The sequence below is a fragment of the Sinocyclocheilus anshuiensis genome, unplaced genomic scaffold (assembly GCF_001515605.1).
Source record: "Sinocyclocheilus anshuiensis isolate Anshui unplaced genomic scaffold, SAMN03320099.WGS_v1.1 scaffold1346, whole genome shotgun sequence".
Classification (NCBI taxonomy): domain Eukaryota; kingdom Metazoa; phylum Chordata; class Actinopteri; order Cypriniformes; family Cyprinidae; genus Sinocyclocheilus; species Sinocyclocheilus anshuiensis.
Window position 1 is genome coordinate 3,283 of NW_015555726.1, and position 21,795 is coordinate 25,077.

The 21,795-nt window shown below is 37.0% G+C and overlaps 1 protein-coding gene across 1 annotated transcript in view; it reads left to right on the plus strand.

The window, feature by feature from the left end:
• The first annotated feature begins 675 nt into the window (after nt 1-675).
• The window catches only part of LOC107672642 (receptor-type tyrosine-protein phosphatase F-like), a 46,848-nt gene continuing 25,728 nt past the window's right edge, over nt 676-21,795 (plus strand). Inside the window, exons 1-10 of the mRNA XM_016465928.1 lie at nt 676-782; nt 3,220-3,313; nt 5,556-5,673; nt 6,761-7,342; nt 9,665-9,762; nt 9,851-10,107; nt 12,890-12,971; nt 14,458-14,673; nt 20,489-20,646; nt 21,307-21,318. Coding sequence (XP_016321414.1) covers nt 676-782; nt 3,220-3,313; nt 5,556-5,673; nt 6,761-7,342; nt 9,665-9,762; nt 9,851-10,107; nt 12,890-12,971; nt 14,458-14,673; nt 20,489-20,646; nt 21,307-21,318 — 1,724 coding nt within the window. The remainder of the gene's footprint in view (nt 783-3,219; nt 3,314-5,555; nt 5,674-6,760; nt 7,343-9,664; nt 9,763-9,850; nt 10,108-12,889; nt 12,972-14,457; nt 14,674-20,488; nt 20,647-21,306; nt 21,319-21,795) is intronic.

A 21,795-nucleotide genomic window follows, 5' to 3' on the forward strand; every position in this document is an offset into this window, starting at 1 on the left:
TTATATATATATATATATATATATATATATATATATATATCTGTATATAAATACATATACATAAAACAAAAAACAATAAAAATGACAAACACACAAAACAAAATTAATGAAACTTAAAATTAAAGAGCTAATTTAAAATATTAATAAATAGTATATAAGTAATAATAAAATAAAACAGATTTGCAACCCTGTTACAGATGCTGGTGTTTTATTTTGTTTTATTTTATACATTTGTGTCTTAATTTTTGATGTTTAAACTTTGTTGAAAAGAGAAAAAAAAAACATTTTGAAAGAAGAATTGAAAGCCTTATTTTGTTCTCTGCCTGAAACAATTTTGAGCAATGTCATGAAAAAACTCTCATATGTATCTCAGCAATTTCTCATCTCACAGCTGGTAAATGTATGGCATCCAAACTTTGAAAGATGTCACCCAAAATCTATAAAATGAGGTGCAGAGCTGGAGATGCACATTCGTGTTTGACGAGCAGTTCGTGCCATCAACGTTGAACCGCTTCTTTTATCTTGCTTTAGCTTTCTCATCCCTCTGTGTTTTTATATTCGCTGTTTTATGATTGTTTAATGCATTTTCAAAGAGTCTGAAGGCGCTGTGTATTTTATTTGCTGTTAGTCAGCAATGTTATGGAGCAGAATATAAATCCCTCCATCAGCGGTGAGATGGCAGCGCTTCATGTGCATCTGGGGGAGGACAAAGTGTCGACTGAATATGCAGCTGCCATATTAAGAGGAGAAATCACCCTGCTGCCCTCAGACGTGTGCAGGAAGTGAGGCTTTGACTGGCAGACAGCGGGCTCTTTGAGCCATGTGTGTGTGTGCGTGCATGTGTGTGTGTGTGTGTGTGTGTGTTTGAGGGGAATAAAGGGGAAAATGTAATCCCTGAGCGAAGTGCTGAATAAGCAGTTATCCTCTAACCTCTGAAGGTGAAACTTAATCTCTACTTACTGACAGAGGGGCTAAATCATCAGCACGGCATGTGTGTGGGCGCGTGTGTGTGTCAGTGGGACTCCATGGACTGTGTGAGTGACTGCAGTGTGTTGTGGGATGTGGGCATACGGCAAGAATACGCCTCCATCTGCCTCGTGAAATACTGCGCGTGTGTTGTGATTACAGACGGGAGACTCGCAGCTCCTTCATTCTCGCTCTCGGTCTGCTCAAGTGCTCTCAGTGATGGTTTTTTGAATTGGTGTTCTGCCATTGGGGAATGAATTAACATCTTTATGAAATTTCATACAAATGGATTTGTCACTAAAATCTTTTAGATTTATCTTCCCTCATCTCTCTGAAGATAAGAGCCCGCACCCTGAAGATGCTGTATTTATACTACACAACTCAAATGTATCACTGCTGTCTCTGTCGAACTCTTTCTCTCTCTCTCAATCTCTTGTCCACTGGGAGCTTTATTTTCCATTGAATAAAGTTGTTGATTTTACCTGAAGCTCTGCTGTTTAAGTAGAGGGAGCTTTAGATTAATAACTGGTTGGCTGTGATCCAAAAATGAGTTCCTGGTCTGTTTTGAAAGGGTCACAGAAATAATTCTGAATACAAATTATAAAATGCAAATAACCATAAAATTGTGTTTATGCAACAGTTGTACAGAATCCATACTGTCAATCTGTCTATTAGTTGAGGGGATTTGTCAGTTCTTTTTGCAGGATAGATAGATAGATAGATTTTAATGTGGGTTTAAATAACGGAGTGTCTATTTACACTAGCTCCACCCACAAACGTGTGATAGGGATGGTCAACATTATAAAAGACGGCAGACAATCTTCAGCTTCAGTGGCGTAGATGGTAATGTGCATACTGTCTTTTTGACACGATCGACCCGGGTTCGAATCCGCCTTTTGCCAAAACTTTTTTTCCCTCCCTTTTCAAATCTCATATCACATCTGAAAGGCATTTATTTTCAATAAAAAATAAGGAAATAATCAAAAAGTTGAAAATAAAGTATCTGGTAGGGTTAGGTGTAGGTGTAGGGACGGCATTATTGTCCCAATAAGGTGGCATCCGTTTAATAATTTGAATTAAAATTATAATTTACACTCAATACATTATTACTGCATAATGTTTTATAATGTACTATAATACTGAGGTGCAGATAATTGCCATTATTTGCTATAAGTAGTATAAATAGCAGAAAATCCTGCTATTTTAACATAGTGTAAATAGAATCTATCGCTATCCGCACTTAGTGTAAATAGCATATTGTTAAAAATCCTGCTATTTGCACTTAGCGTAAATAGCCTCTGTCGCTAAGAAAATATGCTATTTTCACTTAGTGCAAATAGCCGCTGCCTTTAAATAAATATGTTATGAAAACATTTTATTTATTTATTTTTTTTTTTGGCAGCCACCATTTAAATGTTTCAATTTCAACAACGAATTTGGGTAGAAACATACTTATATCAGAAAGTTGATATAAAAACTACATAAACAACCCAGTTTCTATTTTAGTTTTGGTTATCATATCTAAAAATATACTGCAATTTAATTTAGTTTCTGTTGTTTATGAATTTATTTCCTAAAGAAAAAAGGACTTGAACCTAAAATATATTTCCATAGAATCAATATTGAATCAAATCATAAAATACAATATTATATGTCATAATATGTCAATATGTCCACACCCAGCCCTAGCGTGTTAGTAGTTTTGCATTTTGTTTAGGATGGTTGTAAGTATTTTAATACAGAGTTCTGGCATGAAACTCTGTTGGCGCAGTCCGATAGGTCTAACTCAATCTGACGTAATGACATCATTATCACATGGCACAGCTGATTGGTTCTCTCCTGTATCGGTAGCCAGTGAGCTCGCTGCTCAACAATCAAATATATGACTAGTGCTTGCTTGCTTCAGAAACCCTCCACCTTCCCCAGCTCCACCTGTATAGATCTGCTATGTTTTATTTAGTTTTAGTAGTTTTTTTTTTTAGAAAGCCTCATCTAGCTAATATGCTAAATAAAAATACAACACAAAACAACACAATAATACAAAAATAGCATTTTACATATTTGAGGGTTTTACCATTACCATTTATTACCACAAAGCTTTATCAAACAAGTAATGTCCTGATTTGTGTCCTTTGATTAGTTTATTAAAGGCAATGTGGCAGGCTAAAATCCCTCTGTAGAATGATTTCTAAAAATCCTCATCCAGTAATCACAAATCGCTGTCGAAGTATTTAAAAGTCATTGTTGTGTCAGGTGTGTGACTGAGGTGTGCAGAGCATCATCTCGTCTTCTGATGCTGGCAGCCTGCATCTCTCTTCCTGTGCCTTACATATTCATAGAGGCTGATGTTCAGCTGTCATGTGCAGCTATGCCCTGTTAAAGCTCTCTGTCTGTATGTGGGTCTGTCTGTGTCTGAGCCCTCCCTCCATCTCTCTCTGTTGCCTTTTCTTCTTTATTAATGAGTCGTGACAGTGATATCACTCTAAACAGATAAAGAGGCGTCTCTCTCAATGCTGGTCGGCTCTGGTAAACTCTGTGTTGCCACAGGCAGCCTATCTATCTTGCCTTAATGTGAAATGTTGAAGTCTTCCCACTTTTCAGGACTCGATGACTCCCCCAAACACATGCCAGAGATAAGACGGACTACTCGAAACAGGAAATAAAGCAAAAAAGCAAATGCGCGTTTTGAGAGAGGGACCCCTGCCACACTGCAGCTTTTAACTAGCATTTAAATGCGTTAGATGATTGACATATTCACATTTCCTCTGATCTCCTGCAAGAGAGAGTCTGGAATAGGGCTGCACGATTAATCGCATGCGATATTTTACGCGCATCTTATCAGTAAAGCCGGTTCTGTAATCAGCGGTAAATCTCCATCACCTGCGTGCTGCGTTAAATATCGCATGCGATTAATCGTGCAGCCCTAGTCTGGAATTGTGCGGCTAGCTGTGAAGTGATAATTAAAGTCAGTGTGCAACTCAGTTTGCAACCTATTTTACTTCTGCACGGTGATGCATTTCCAGGAGAAACTGATATTCAATGAGAGAAAATGGATGGGATGTGATTTTATCCATTTGAAATGGATTAGATCATGAAAAGTGGGAATTACTTGCCATTTCCTTGTAATTATTTGTGAAATTTACTAGCTATGTCTGAGAGAAAATTGTTTTAAAGTAAATCCCATACCAATTTTTTCCGTTTATTAAAAATATATTATCAGTTTTGATTTCATATTGATTTAAGGATGCATTAGGTTTACAGTAAGAGCAAGAATGAGTGTTTCTTATGTTGGTGAGGATAATTTGCTGTTTGTTTGCTTGTTTCACCGTGTCTGTTTACAAGGAGTTATGGTTAATGAACATCATATGCAGAAAAAATTGGGAAATGTATTCAATCTTCAAGCATTTGACAATTTCAGAGACATCTGTATGTACAGAACTTGAGCATGAACAGGTGTTGGTTTGGAGGATGTTCTCTACTACAAACATCTGAGCATGTTTGGTATTTTTCATTCCTACAAATACATGTGGGAGTGTTTGTAACATTTTTCACTTCTTCCGGATTTTCAGTCTTTTTGTGATGCTAAAGTTCCCCTGAAAATGCAGACTGCAATATGTCACACATCTAAATTCAATAGGAAGAAACTTCAGAAGGGTTTTGGCAGATATGCGCGGCCTCCTGCCGTTCTTCCAGACACAAACAGCCTCCTCACCCACTGAAACAAAACCCTGCATCAGTTTTCTTCATTCTTGCACTATTTTGCTTGAGATGACAATTCTTAGATGCTTTGATGGATTTTTCTGTTTGTTTTATCAAATGTAGCAGCTGGAGTCTTGTCAGAGGAAACTAGATCTACAGGAGTAGTACTGGCAAACCTGCTTGGGAAATGAATAAAACTAGAATTATGACCTTCTGAAAATGATCAAGATCTCGGGGAATAAAAACACATTCACATTAGGCACCAACCACATCACACATTCAACATGCTGTAATAATTTAGGCTTTAAAGACGCTTCCACAGGCTCCTTCAGCCCTGCAGTGAATAAACTCAAAGAAAATATAGAAGAGCCTTTTATGCTTCAAAAATCCTGTATTGGTTCTAAATTAAATCAGGTGAAAGTACTTGAAACTTTGCATGCAGAACGAGTGTGGATTTGACTAGAATTTGACCTTTATCCTTGAATTATAAAGACACAAAACAAGCAGTTAAATTCTGAAAACATCTTACCGCTTATTGACCACAAGAAAACATGATTATATCATCATTTAAACCCCAGACAAAATAAAACTCAACATTGTCTGGCTCTAAAAAGATTTGATGTGACTGATAGGAAAGTGAGAAGCACCTTGACTTGACCAGGTACAGACTGGAAATTGAGAAAGAGCTTCATGTCCTGACTGAATGCTTAAAGTTTAATGAAAACCTTGAAATGAACTAACGATATTAAACAGACATGTCACAACTGTGACAGCGTGCTGAACGATGAAAAAGGAGCAACAGCACAGTATGTCTCTGACTGCCATCCGTTGACCTCTCTCTCTCTCTCTCTCTCTCTCTCTCTCTCTCTTTCTGTCTGTGTCTTTCTCAGGAGGCCATCATCACTGGCCTGCTGCCTGAAACCACATATTCAGTGACTGTGGCGGCATACACCACTAAGGGAGATGGAGCACGCAGCAAAGCTAAAGTGGTGACCACAACAGGGGCTGGTGAGATTGTGTGTTTAAGGGTTCAATGAAAGAGTTTAAGTGCATTTAGAGGTAAAAAAAAAAAAAAGTTAAACTGTAGTTTAAACCTTCAAACTCAAGCCCACAATGACCTCACAGTGACCTCCACTGTCACTGTAGCTGTATTTGTAGCTCTATACCCATTTCATCTTCTGAACAATCTGGCCGAAGTACTGCAAGTTAAATAGAAGTGGATATTAATTCACATCATTCTTCTTATTGGGTAGGAGAGGATTTATCCATGTAGTGCCTTACAAAATGAACTAGAGTGACCATGTTGTCTTCCAAAATAAAATAAAGCTGCACAATATTGGAAAACATTGACACTGCTCAACAGTATATGTATATATAAATATATAGATATATGTAGATATAGATATATATGATTATATATTGCAATAATACTATTATTATATACAAAAAAATTTTAGCTGTACAATTACAGGACTGTTTAATTCTTTATTTTCAAATGTTAAACCATCAAACATTTATTTTGATATTTTGCCTGCAAATAAATATATGTGCTGCTGTTTTCAGAGCTAAGCACCACTATGTTCATCATGTACACGTGTGCAGCTCATGATATGCCGTTTCAAAGTCTCAGAGCAGATTGATTCACAGTAAATTAACAAAACCACTGTGAAACTCTTAAAAAAGAGTATTATGAGCTACATGCATGTAAATGAACACACTGATGTGCTATTGTTGTATCGCAACAATATCGCAAAATGTTTTAACAAAGGATTTTATTTCATTGGTGTAACCCTATACCAAAATACCATAGTTACAGAAATCAAATTATATTAAAGGGACAGTTCACCCAAAAATGAAAATTCTGTCAGCATTTATTCGCCCTCAAGTTGGTCCAAACCTGTACGCATTTCTTTCTTCTGCTAAACACAAAAGAAGATATTTTGAAGAACATGGCTAACCAAATAGTTTCTGGTCCCTATTGACTTTCATACTATGGAAAAAAATATATATTGTGGAATCAATGGGGACCAAAACCTGTTTGGGTGTTTTTGTGTGGTCTATGCCTTTAACTCAGTATTATCTCTGTCACTGGTAGTTCCTGGCAAGCCCACCATGATCATTAGCACCACCATCGGGAACACAGCTCTGATCCAGTGGCAGCTGCCGAAAGAGATGGTGGGCGAACTGATGGGCTACAGACTGCACTATAAGCGTGAAGAGGAGGAGACTTACAACACCCGTGACTTCAGACGCACCGACGACCACTTCACCGTCACTGGCCTGCACAAGGGCGCCACCTACATCTTCAAGCTCTGCGCCAAGAACCGCGCGGGAAACGGAGAGGAGTACATTAAAGAGATCAGCACCCCAGAAGACGTCCCCAGCAGTTACCCACAAAACCTCAGAGTGGTGGGCCTGACAACCACCACCACCAAACTGGCCTGGGACCCTCCGCCTCTGCCTGAGAGGAACGGGAAGATCATACGTTACGTGGTGGTGTACCGTGACATCAACAGCCATCAAAACCACACCAACGATACCGCCGAGATGCAAATGACCATCCAGGGTCTGCAGCCGGACACCACCTATGACATCAGGGTGACGGCGTTCACGGGTAAAGGAGGGGGTCCGATCAGCCCCAGCATCCAGAGCAGAACCATGTCTACATCCATGCCTGGTGAGTTTTTAAAGAGCTCTGAATGACATCTATTTTCATGATCTGTTCTTGAACGTCTGCATTCATCCATCGATGTTGATGAAACGGCACTAAAATACTCTTGCATTGCAATTCAGAAGTGATGCTGCACCTTTATTGAATTCATAACATCATAACGAAATGATGTTTTATTTGAGCTGTGAGTTTGAGTTGAATTGTGCAATCTGAATTGAATGTGATGAGAGTAAAAAGAAGAAAGACATCTTTTATTGCGACATGCTCACTGGTTAAAATGATTGCACATAGTCTGATTCAGGAACAAATCATTCTAATGAGCAGGTTTTTAATGCATCAGTCAGAAAAGACTCACTAATCAGTTGTGAAGTAGCTGCTTCAAAAGTTCTAAAAGAATCGTTAATGGAATCATTAAGGAAGCAAAATTGGAATTCAAATCAAAACTGATCTCAAAGCTGTATTTACCAGAGAAAATCTTTATTGCTCTGACGTTGCTCTTGCAAATCTCAGGAGATTTAAAGATTTAAAGGAGGGTTTATTTATGTTTTAAGAATCAACTTTTATTCAGATATTTGTGCTTTAAATTCATTTGATATAATTAGGATAGTCACAGATTGCTGTCAAATAGGAAGAATTCAACATGAAGTATATGAGACATTAAGAGCTACGTAGTGTTATTTTAACATTATTGATATACTATTATAGTTTTTTTCATAATTTGAATTAGTTTTTTTTTATATTTTCTGTTTTCATTTCAGTTTTTTTTTTTTTTTTTTACAATTTTAGTGAAAATTGTAAGTAATTTCGTTCTGTTTTGACATTTTATTAGTTTTTAGTGTTTTAATTACGTTTTTGCTTAGTTTTTAGTTTTATTTTTTTTAGTACATCAATTTAAATTAAACAAAAATCATAAACATTGCTTTGGCAGCTATCTGCAATAAAAATTGTTATTTTATTATTTTATTTTATTTCAGTGTTCATGTTTAAGCAATGTTTTGGTTTTGTTTTTTTGTTTTTTAATGATTTTAGTTTTAGTTAACAATAATAGCCCTGGTTCTTGAGGGTTTTCTCTCAGAAGAAAAATCAGAGAACTGGGAGGTTTAAGAAATAAATATCTCTATTTGATTTCTATTTAATCTCACTGCTGCTTGGAAAACCACCTGAGACATTAAAGAGATCTCATTTGTGGTTTTTCTTTGCTAATGATTTGGTCCAATGAGATTTCACTGTGGGAGGAGCTTCCCAGTGCAGTGTGATAAAAATAGAGCCTAGCAACTGAAAACATGTCCGATGCGTGACTCTGTGGACAGTCACAGCTGTTAGGACAAAATCTTGAATTATCTTGGACAAGATTCAGTGTGTTCAATGGTCATGAATAACATTAAGTTCCGTCCAAAATTCTGTTTCAATCGAAAATGTTTTACAATATAGATGTAAAGTGTGCATTGAAAAGCACTCACACTGAGCAGATGGTTGGAGAGGAAGCAGACGTGCAGTTTGTGAACTGCAGTCACTGCAATCTCCACATACGGCCCATCTTCTGATAGAAAGATGAAGGTTTTGTTCACCCTCATGTCGTTCCCAAACTTGTCTGATTTTCTTTCTTTCTTCCATGGATCATATGGAGTACCTTTTTGTTAAGTTTGGAGCTCAACAGTATCCGTTCCCATTTATTTTCATTTCATATTCCTTTTGTGTTCCATGGAAGAATGTAATGCAGGATTAGAACTAGGCCGTTTTTTTTTGTTTTTTGTTTTTTTTTCAGGTTTGCTTGGCTCCAGTGTGAATGTAAAGTGGATTAATATTATGGCTGAACAAAAATAAAAATATTTTATCTTTTAAAATATTATTTTCAAAGCATTAAAGAGAAATGTACAGGGGGTACTTGGGTTTCCAAATAAAATATAAATAATGTATTAAGCTTAGCTCATACTGTAAGTAACATTAGCAAAACAGACAATTAAATCGTTAATTGCAATTATTTCTTTGACAATTAATCATAAGCCCCAAATGTATTATTTGAAATGACAACGGTGACAAAATGATGATGTAATATTTATTTTTGGGTGAACTATCCCTTTAAATATGTCTGCTGAGATGGTGTCATCATTTCTCTGCATTCTGACTTCTCATCTTCCTTAAAGCATAAGCCACATGCAGATAACAGAGAGTTGGCATTGATTTTTCATGTGTGGTTTGAGATGAAGTTCTTAAGATGTATGTACAGCATGTTAATCAGTGCAGTCTTTTTACACAGCGTTGCGGTTCCTCTGTGTAAATACATCTGTGACATATGCAGTAATTCTTTTACTCTCACCTCCTCTGCAGAGTTCACTAAAAACTTTGGTGTGAAAGCTGTGATGAAGACCTCTGTCCTGCTCACGTGGGAGGTGCCAGAAACCTACAAGTCCCAAGTGCCTTTCAAGGTGAGATGCTGCAGTCATGAAGCAGAAACGCAGTGTAAAATGAATCTCATTGTGTGACTGAGTTAACCTGTGCGCCCCCTGCTGCCAGATCCTGTATAACCAGCAGAGCGTCGAGGTACAGGGCGACCTGAAGAGGAAGTTGATCACGCGCCTGCAGCCGGACACGGATTACTCCTTTGTGCTGATGAGCCGTGGGAACAGCGCCGGCGGACTGCAGCAGCAGGTCTCCATCCGCACCGCCCCGGACCTGTTCACCACCAAACCGGCCCTTCACAAACAAGACCCAGAGGAGGGCGGCAAACTCACCATCACTCTGCCCAAAATACACAACAGCGCCCTCATCAGGTCAGTCAGAGAAACGCTGTAATCTTGTGCAGCCAGCAGTTCTTCACTGGTCATGTTAGTGTTGTCATCATTATGGATCTAGCAACCTATATGGATAGCATAGCTTCCAACAGCACTGCAAGAACTCTAGTTCAGAGTGAAGCTCGGCACTGTGTTAATTTACACGTGAGCAGCTCATGATCCTGTGTTTTCAGCTTGGTTCACAGTAAAAGCTGCTGCACGAGCTTCATCTCTGCTGTGCTGTTAAATTGGCTTGCTGATAACGTGCATTTGAAAACGCAACACACACCAACCATCTTCCTAAATTTGTAATGGGAATCATTTATAAATCAACAACAGAGAAAAAGGTGTCAACAAAAGAGAAGCTTAAAGGTCACAACCAAAAAAAAAAAAATTTTTTTTGTTTGTTTGTTTTTTTGCTTTTTTTAATTGAAACAAAATTTTACTAAAATAAAATACAATTACTCTAATCAGTATTAGTAGTATATATTAAATTCTCATTTTTTGTTTTACAGTACATACTATTTCAATAGAAATATGTTACTTTATTAATTTGTTTAATTTTTACATTTCTTATTTTTAATTGTTATTATTATTATTATTATTATTATTATTATTATTGTATAGTCATATAGAATGGGGGATATCTGAGTGAAGAGTAGCAGAGAGTTTCAGTACAGTATGTGACATTGCTTGGCTTTGAATAAATAAATAAGATAAAGAAAATGTCACAAAAAAACACTTTGTTCCACTAAAATACATTACAACTCCATTTCCAAACGGAAATTCCCATTTCCATCTCCAAACATTTCAAGTTTCACCACATATAGTTTATTGTTCTCTAGTGCTATTAACAACATGATACATTACATTGTAGCTGCTCTGATTATGACTGATATGTATTTTACCTGTTATTAAATCTGCAAAACAAATTCTGCTGCGGCTGTATTCCCCAGGTTTCCATTTCCTCTTGTTGCTGAGTTGTTTGTATCCTCTGCATTTTTCATTCAGCTTCTTTTATTCATATAGTTGACAGATTTGCTGTTGTTGTTTTCGCTTCATTTGGCATTAAAAAAAAAAAAAAACTTTCCAAACATTGTTGAAATGTCTCTTTATTTTCCCCCAGTGGGAATAAAAGAGTAACCATGGAAACCAGGGTTTGTTTTCCCCTATAAAAACAATGTTTTCTGTATCAGTGGTTTGCATTGCATGACTTGGATCAATAAAAACTGAGAGTGTATGTACATTACTGTACTGTACATTGCTTGTGGGCTACATTAAGTGCTTTGACACTAAACAGAGGAAAAAAACACAAAACTAATGTTTTCTTTTTCAATGATTGACATTTTATGTCAAAGTAAAAGCAACCATAATCATTACTGTTCATCTATTGCAGCACTGTTAGCACTGCTATTCCTCACCCTTTATCTTAAAACAGCTCATGTGTTTTCTCTCAGGCGATGTTTGCTGGACTCTCAGAGTTCTGCCAGCGCACGTAGACAAGAATCCTGTTCCTCTCTGGGCAAATATTGGACCGTTGTGTTTTAGCGAGACTGAGGCTGAAGGCTAATACTCAAACACTTCCCATCGCAGCTCACAGGAGCGCCTCACACGGGCTTAGTTCACTGCAGCGAGCTGGATTTGGTGTAATGCGGTGCAGTCTGACCTGAACGCTGTCCGCAGGATCGGTTCTGACCAAAGACAGCTCAGAAATCCTTTAATTAGAAACTACCAGGCATTTTTCTTCATCAAAGCCAAAGCGAGGTTGTTAGCGGCAGTTACATCAGACGTTACAGGCATCACACGTATCAAACAATGCTCTTGCTCAGGCTGGCATGAGAGCGTGGGAATACTCAGCCGTTAATTGGGTTTCAAGTGTTTGTTTCAGTCACCGAATGAGCCACAGGCTGCACGACTGTCACAGATTCATTTAGGAATGCAATCAGTGGTGTAATGCCCAACCAGATGGTTTCATCACAAACAAACCTGCTGAACCTGTGATAAAGCACAGCTAGAAAGGTTTGTGAACTCCATCAGAGTTGAAGAGGTTCATGCTTTTCATTATCATGATCTCAGTGTTGTGTGTGGTGTGAAACAGGTGTAACTCATGAACAGCGTCATTTGTGTCGTGCAGCGATGTACTGAGTGTGACAGTACTGAATAAATAGTATAAAGATATTCGTAATGCCTTATAATACACATTGTGTATATCCTACCATTTAAAAGTTTGGGGTCAGTACAATTTTTTAAAATAAATGAACACTTTTATTCAGTGCGAATGCATTTATTTGATCAAAAGTGACAGACATTTATAGTGTTACAAAACATTTCTATTTAAGATAAATTATCTTCTTTTAAACTTTCTATTCATCGAAGAATGCAGTAAAAATGTATCATGGTTTCCACAAAAATATGAAGCAGCACATCTGATTTCAGCAATGATAATAATTTAGAAATCAGCATATTAGAATGATTTCTGAAGGATCATGTGACACTGAAGAGTAATGATGCTGAAACTGCAGCTTTGATCACAGGAATAAATAAAATTGTACAATATATTCACATAGAAAACAGTTATTTTAAATGGTAATAATATTTCACAATATTACTGATTTTACTGTCATTTTCACCAAATAAATGCAGCCTTGGTGAGCAGAAGAGACCTCTTTCAAAAACAGTAAAAAAAATCTTACTGACCCCAAACTTGTGTGCATGGTAAGAAAGACCTCAGAGAAAAAATGTATCATATTGTTAATGACTTGTTTGTTTGTTTTCCTCTTAGTTGGTTTTATATAGTGGTGGTGCCAGTTACTACATCCACTCTACGCCGTTGGGAAAACCCGGAGGATATGGATCTGGATGAGGTGAGTTTGTGTTTGTGATGATCACATAAAAATAACAAACACACACCCTGTTACCTTATTTATGTTATGAACATATATCAGTATGATGCAACTACTTTGTTGTTCCGCTCGTTATTTTTCATCTGTTTTTAGCGTCTCAGTTCTTCTGCATCTGTGCATCAGCTGTTGAGACGCAGGCACTTTGAGGGCTCTTAAAAAGCTTCTCTTGGCGTTTTTGCATTTTTGTTATTACTACTGAGCTTTTGGGCTCCAACACATTTCTGCTTTCTCATGAGTTTGCTTGCTCTCAATAAACTAATGTCTGCAAAATAGGGGAAACCTTTCAGGTGCTGCCTACTGAATATCAAAATGCAGCGGCACTGTAAAAGTCACAATGGTGTCACCAGCATTTTGAAACAGCCCATTTTCACGCAGCCATTCTCCCCCGAGTTACCCCTTATTTATGAGCGTTGCCGAGTCAAATGAGAGCTGTGTTATTGGATCGCGTGTTGTGCTGGTGTTTATCACTGTGCTGAAGTTATACTCGCTGCAGTCCTCATTCTCTCTGCTGCTAGACTCCATTTGTTCAGCTGCAATCCTGCGACCTTGGATTTGAGTCAGTCTCCACCAAATGTGCTTTACTAAAGTGAAAGAAACTGAGGTCTGTCAGTTATTATGGTTGTGGAGAGAAAGAAATGAGAGGAAGAGTGAGGGATGGAGATACAGAGGAAGTGGTCTATAAAGAGACAGATACAAGTACTGGAGACAGTGTGTGTGTCATTTTGAATTAATGATGCCTGTGACTGAAGCACTTGAGGCTGGTATCTATCTGACCTCTGGGTCACAGTCCAGCTGTTTCATGGACTGAAAGTGCCAATCAGCAGTTCAGCACAGACCTAGAGGACTGCTGGAAAATATATTAATATATTGTTCAAAAGTTTGAGGGTTGGTAAAATTGTTTAATGTTTATGAAAGGAGTCTCCTCTCCTCACTAAGGCTGGCTTTATTTGATCAAAAATACAGTATAAGCAGTAATAATGTAAAATAGTATTACAATTTAAAATAACTGTTTTCTATGTGAATATATTTTAAAATGTCATTTATTCATGTGATGCAAAGCTGAAGTTTCAGCATCATTACTCTTCAGTGTCACATGATCCTTCAGAAATCATAATAACTTTCTGATTTGCTGCTCAAGAAACATTTATTATTATTTATATAATGTTGAAAACAGTTGAGCTGCTTTGTATTTTTGTGGAAACCGTGATACATTTAAAAAAAATTGAAATCTTTTTATAACATAAATGTCTGTACTGTCACTTTTGACCAATTTAATGCATCCTTAAAAGGTAGTGTACGTGTATGTGTGTGTGTGCGTGTGTGTGTGTGTGTGTGTGTGTGTGTGCACCTTATAAATCTTGTGTATGTTATTGTATATGTTTTTCCCAGTGTATTGAGATCATTTTACTGATGTGGTTCATGTGAGGTGTTCTCTGTGCTTTATCAGCTTTTGGGGAGTAATGGAGACTCAGGTGTGAGGAAGAGAAGGAGGAGACAAACTCAGGACTTCCTGCGACCTTACATCGCTGCCAAGCTGGAGTTTCTTCCAGAAACCTTCGTGTTAGGAGACGGGAAAACCTACAACAGCTTCTATAACAAACCTCTACCTGGACAGCAGCAGTATCGCACATTTATACTGGCGGCACTGAAAGACCGGGACTCGGTGAGCCATACACACACACACACACACACACACACACGCATATACTGGTTTCCATTTTTTGGTGGGGACATTCCATAGACAAAATGCTTTTTATATTGTACAAACTATTTTCTGTCCCCTTACCATAACCCTATTCCTAAACCTACCTCTCACACAAAACTATCTGCTGTTTTAGATTTTCAAAAAAGTATGATTTATAAGCTGGTTTCCTCATGGGGACCAAAAAAAAATGTTCCTACAAGGTCAAAATTTACTGGTATTACTATACTAGTGGGAACGTTTGGTCCCCATAACGTAGGGAATGTATTTAGTGTGACCCAGGGTAATAATAGTAATACTAAATAATACTAAAATAATAAATAATACTAAAACTAAAGGCAACACTTCTCATTTAGTTTATGTACTAACATAACTAAACTAAAACTGAAGTAAAGATAATACAAACTAAATAGGCATTTGAAAATAATACAAATGACACACATCAGAATTACTTAATCTGTAAATAAAATTAAAATGGGAAATCTAAAAAATAAAAATAATTCAAAATATTAAAAACTATAATAATACACTGCAAAATATGATTTTCTTACTTTGTATTTTTGTTTTCCATTACAAACATTTAAATATTTGTAAATCAAGAAACATTTACTTGAGAAGATATTAAGTTTTGTTTTCTGAAAAAAGTTTCAAAATTAAGTGAGTTTTTTCTTAAAATGAGAAAATATCTTCTAATTGTTTTCCCTTTAAATTAAGATGATTTTTCTTACCCTATTGGCAATTGGCAGATATTTCTTATTTTAAGCAAAAAGGTTTTTTTCTTTTCTTTTTTTTCAGAAAACAAGACCTAATATCTTAAGTCATTTTGCTTCTCAAGTAAATGTATCTTGAGTACAAAAATCATTTTTTGCATTTCAATGATTCTAAAACACTGATCTGACCAAAAGTATAATCAGTCTGATTTTTCATTCTCAAATCTTAAATTTAAATCTTCAAAAAGAAAGAATGAAAGGAGAGGATCAGAGAAGAAAAAAAGAGGAGAGGATGAGAGGGTCTTGTGAAAGGACAGTCTGCGGTGGGCTGGTAAACAGACTAGCGAGTGTGAAATCGGATGAAAAGGGTCGATTGCAAAACAACTGCAGCACTTAAAGAAAAACAGATTAGAGGAGGAGGAGATGAAAGAAAGAAGGAGAAGGAGACATCACATGAAGGACTGTGGCAGATCAGCAGAGAGTGTGACAGCGGAGGAGAGAGAGATGCTATCATTAATGCTGGAGAGACCTGAGCATTACAGATGAAGAGATGGAGGAGAGGTGAAGGAGGAATCAAAACACACATGAATATGCATCAGTAAATAGTGGCTGCATGGAGTCAGTCAGAGATGCATTTTTCACGCTGTGGGATGCGCTTCCATCTGAGGTAGTGCCGATTAAATTGATCACTATGAAAGTTTCCCACTGACAGATTCCCACAGCGCTTTTAGACGCTTTCTCACTCTGCTGTCACGCCGGAGCTCATCCTGTTGCAGAGAGAGACAGAGGTGATGATCATAATATCCCGGCAGATCTAGAGCCCTGTGATTGTTGTGAAAATGTGCAATCATGGAATCCAGTCATCGAAGTGTCACGAAATGTCACAAAATTTGACATTTTTTATTAATGAATGAATAGTAGGGCTTATACAATTAACCAAATTCAAATTGTGATGCAGACTAGTGTCTGTGATTATTTAACCACAAAAGATTTGAGAGATGCTATTTAAGATGCAATTTAAATATGAAATCTGCATGTTCTGCGTGTCTCTGTGAGAACGAGCTCTGCAGTTTGTCTGCTACACATACTGAAGCACACGTGATGCTCTGGTGTTTCAGCGTCAGCGCTCACTAAATGAGGACATGAACACATGAATTTCATCTCCAGAGCTGCTCTGAGAGTCACTTCACAAGCATTTCACCATTTCATTTGATATAAACTTGTCAAATACAAACAAAAAACTCTTCATGATAGGTCTTCAAACTCTTTAAAAAGGTCTTCATGACAAACCACCAAAATAAAATAAATACGTAAATGTACTTCTCAAAGTAATAATAATAATAACGTTAGCGAACTCACCCGTCCCTCAAGATTACAGCACAATGAGCACAATTGTGTTCCTTGGTGTCGGTCATTCTGCCAATCATTTCCCAAAAACAGTCCTGTGGACAAAAAAAATAAATTAATTAAGCATAGTGAAATTAGACATAAAACATGTTTAGACAGGAGGAAAAAACAAACGAGATAAATTGAATTTCTCAGCTGTTGCTTCTCTTGCATTAACTAGGAGAATCTCATGGAGAATCTCACACATGTATCTGAGTTTCAGAAGAGATCTCAACAATGTCTCAATCTGTGCTCAAATTTGTCTGTAGCTTAAAAATATAGATCTCTGTATAAACTTATTTATTAATAAATTGTCTGAGCTGCTCCACATTTCATTTTATAGCTCTACATTTATCAACTATAGACCCTTTTGCATCTGATTTTATGTATTAAAAAAGTCTCCTGAGCAATGCAAGAGCAACTACTACTACTTTGGCTTTTCTTTACAGATGTGTCAAATTAGATGAGACATAAGTTTTCTAATCTGTGTTTATATTGAGATAAAACTTACGTGGTTCATGTCAGATTGTGAATTAATTTTAAAGGGATAGTTGTTTAAAAATGAAAACTCTGTCATCATTTACTCACCATCATGCACAGCAAAGAATTATTTTTAGTACTTATGACATTGTCTTATTTTCTAAAAAAGAAAAAAGTTCATGCTAAAAACAAGATCTGTCTGTAGGGTCAAAAAATAAACTTAATTAAAAGGGAAAACAATTATTTCTCAGTGCACTTGCATATTTTTATTGTTTTAAGCATAAAATCACTTCATTTTGATTTATTTATTTATTTATTTTTCTGAAAACAAGATTTAAAGGGGTCATATGATGATTTTTCCTTTCTCTTTGGAGTGTTACAAGCTCTTGGTGCATGAAGAAGATCTGTAAAGTTGCAAAGACTAAAGTCTCAAATCCAAAGAGATATTCTTTATAAAAGTTAAGAGTCAGCCACACCTACCTAAAACGGCTCGTTCTAACACGCCCCCACATGTCTACGTCACTATGTGGAAAGATTTGCATAACGCCGCCCAAATGTTCACGCAAAGAAAGAAGACGTAACTTTTATTCTCACTGTAGTATTGTTGCCGCCGCCATATCCTGAAGACGCTGTGTGCTTCATTGTGAAAGCGAAACTACTTTGTTTGGTCTTCCAAAAGAGGACGATATCCGCTTTGTCATGCCTAGAGCTGATCCGTGCTGGTCGCTGAGGGAATACAACAGTATGGTGAGGGGCGTAACATTTCCGTCTCACGCTTGAGGTATTCGGCCAATCACAACGCACTGGATAGCTGGCCAATCACAGCACACCTCGCTTTTTCAGACCGATGAGCTTTGTAAAAATCGACGCGTTTCAAAACGGCGGGGCATAGAGGAGAAACAATAATGTACAGTATGTGGAAAATAATGTGTTTTTTTTTACTTTAAACTGCATAAACACATTTCATTACACCAAATACACAAAATAATGTTCTTTTTAGCAGCATCATATGACCCCTTTAACATTTTTATAGGAGATGGCATAGACAACACCAAAGACAAAATCTATTTTTGCTTGATCTCTGTCACATCCTCTAACACATCCTATAGAGCCTGTATGATGCATTACAATAATGTTCATAGTGTCATTTTAAGGTGACCTATTATGCCCCTTTTTGTGACCTCGGCATCCTGGCCAAATTTGCCCATTGGCCTCTGATCATCATGGCCTCCTAACAATCCCCATATCTACTGATTGGCTTCATCACTCTGTCTCCTCTCCACCAATAAGCTGGTGTGTGGTGGGCGTTCTGGCGCAATATGGCTGCCGTCGCATCATCCAGGTGGATGCTGCACACTGGTGGTGGATGAGGAGATACCCCTGACAATGTAAAGCGCTTTGAGTGCCTAGAAAAGCGCTATATAAATGTAATGAATTATTATTATTATTTACAAGATGTAAAATAAGTCTCTGATGTCCCCAACGTGTGTATGCCAAGTTTTAGCTCAAAATACCCCACAGATAATTTTTTATAGCTTGTTGAAATTGTCACTTTTAGAGTATGAGCCAAAACGTGCCATTTTTGTGTTTGTCCCTTTAAATGCAAATGAGCCGGTGCTCCCGCCTCCCTTTTCAGCAGAGGGAGGAGCTTCAAGAGCTCATGCTACGGCATACAGGCAACATGGTAGCTTTAGCAACATTAGCCTTACAGAGTGCCAAGAAGCTCTTTTGGAAAACAAAATATGATGCGTTTGTGAGGCAGTCCAGCGTAAAATGATTAGCACAAACATATAGGACTTTTCAGTTTTTTCCGCGACATTTCCTTCAATACTGAAATTTAACCACCGTGTCCTTGGCAGTATATAGAGACTCCTATGTTCGTTGGTGCATCCCGAAAAACTACACTTGTAATGCCTCTTTGGCGCTGAGCAGCTACAGCAAGAAAACAGTAATGGCGGACTGCTGCTTCTCACTCAGGGCTGTGTCTATGCTAATAAAGTAGAGATTGTCACAAATGGGCGGGACTTTGCCTAGTATGATGTCATTAGGGAGAAATCTGGAACCGCTCGTTATAAAAAAAATGAGTGGGTGGATTTTTACCATTATAGGCTGTTTGTTTTCACACACTGTGGCCAGACAACTGTGTTCAAGCACCTTATAAAAGTGATTTTTGCATAATAGGTCACCTTTAAGTATTCACTTTCTAGTTTTATAGACATATATATAATTATATAGGCATGTATAATGTATGTCCACTTGTTCATATGTATGAATTTCTTTACAAAACTATTATTTATTTATTCATTCATGCAGGCATGCTTAAATAGATGAGTTTTGACCAGATGATAAAGGAAAAGCATTGTTTAAAGTTGTTTAAGAGTCTTCTGATGACCTGAGTAAACGTAAGCTGGAATCTAAACAAAGAGATTAGAAGAACTAAAGTTTAAGAGAGTTTTAATTTATTTATTACAGGATTTCCCAAACATGGATTTGTGAGTTGATGAAAACCTAACAATTTATTAAATCATAAAATGTAAAATTGACGAAAAAGAAATGTTAACATTTACTTAAATACACGTATAAACACTTATTAAAAAAAGATCATCATTAAAAAATATATATTAATGCAGTTACTGAAATATTAAATAAAAAATAAATATTTGAGGTCAAAGTATTCACAAAAAAGTTGGAGAATCCCTGCATTAAGTATCTAAAGAAAGAGTTTGAAAGAACCAACATTTAGGAGAGTTTTTATTTACAGAGTTTCCCAAACTGCGATTCATGAGAACCGAACAATTAAATAAATTTAAAAAATGTAAATAATAGTAGTAATAATAATGATTATGTAAACATTTACTTAAATACACTTACTAAAAAAAGACAAACATTCAAATATAAAAATATATATTATATGTATACTTGCATGTCATGTGACCATTAACTGACCTCAGAGAACCGTGAACATGCAAATGTGTTTTTAAATTATTGAAATATTAAATTAAAAATAAATATAACAAAAAAAGTTTGAATGTATTTTATTACTGCATAATTCCCTTAATTCTGTTTGTACTGTATTATGTCATAGTTTTGATGACTTTAATGTGGAAATATGGAAAGTAGTCCTAATAAAGAATGTGTGTTTTGATCTTTTGAGTAATTCTTGTCCTTTCTCCATGCTCTCTTTCTTTCTGTATCATAAGATGTTCACGGTGAGCCCTTACTCTGATCCCATGATGGTGAAGCTCCACAGCGGGATGTCCCATCACGTTGAGGACCCAGAGATGCTGTGGGTGATGGGACCAGTGCTGGCCGTCGTCCTCATCATCATCATCGTCATCACCATCCTGCTCTTCAAGAGGTACTATTACTTTACTGAAAAATACGATCAGTCATCCAGCACTGAGATCGTATGTATTGCATTCTGCTTTAGTGACCATATTTTCTTTTTCGCCGTGCGTAGCAAACTAGAGTTTACTGTACTTCCTCCTGTCAGGTATAAATAGCCAGTCTCTCTCAGAGACATTGCTGACTCAGTGTAAGAGCAGAAAATCAAAAAGTCAAGAAATCTTATTTTAGTATGACAGTCAGCAATTAACTTTTTTCTTAGAATACTCTTTTTCTGAACACTTGGACAGAACTTTATTGATAAAATAATGGTAGTATATTTTTGAACTAGACTGCAGAAATGATATTTGATTGCACACCTAACAAAAATCTGATCTCCCCAAATTACGTCAAAGTCACAGACAAAATGTGTCCCTCTTCTCAATTATGACCAAATCCATTTGGCCGTATTGAAGAGTGCAGGACAATCAAATGCCTAGTGTTCAAGTTAGATGTCTATTGAGTGAAAAGAAAACTCATTTTGCAAATGTCAGCTCGAATCGGAGCTCATTAGTAGCAATGGCATTTCCACATTTCTGACAAATTCACCCTACACACACCGCCTGTGCCGTTTTCTTCCTGACACTTTCTCTTTTCTTCCCTCTACTTTTCCATTTCTTTCCGTGGGATGCAGCAAACAGGAGAGGTGGGTATTGAGCGGCTCTCTTTGATCCGATAATAAACGCTTGTTTGTGTTTGGTTTTTAATGAGAGGCAATTGAAGAGTTTAATTGAACTCAGATTAGTGCTACAGCTCTCTAACACATACTAACACACAGGAAATATGTGTTAATATGTGTAAACACTTTACAGTAAGGTGCTATTAGTTAACGTCTCGGTTACGTATGTAGGGAACGGAGACTCCGGGTCTCACTTGAGAGCCCCAATCACCTCTGAGCATTACAAGAAACGACCAATGACAATTGGTGAGTGGAATTTGCATGCCAAGCCACTCCCCATACATACGGGTATATAAGATGGCGGCGTGCATCCACTCATTCAGATTTGTACAGAGGAGCCGAGAAAGCATCCCATCATTCAGCGCAGTTCACGGTTGTAGCATGAGGGATGTATGTCTCCGTTCCCTTTTTCAGGAAACAAGAGTTACATACGTAACCGAGATG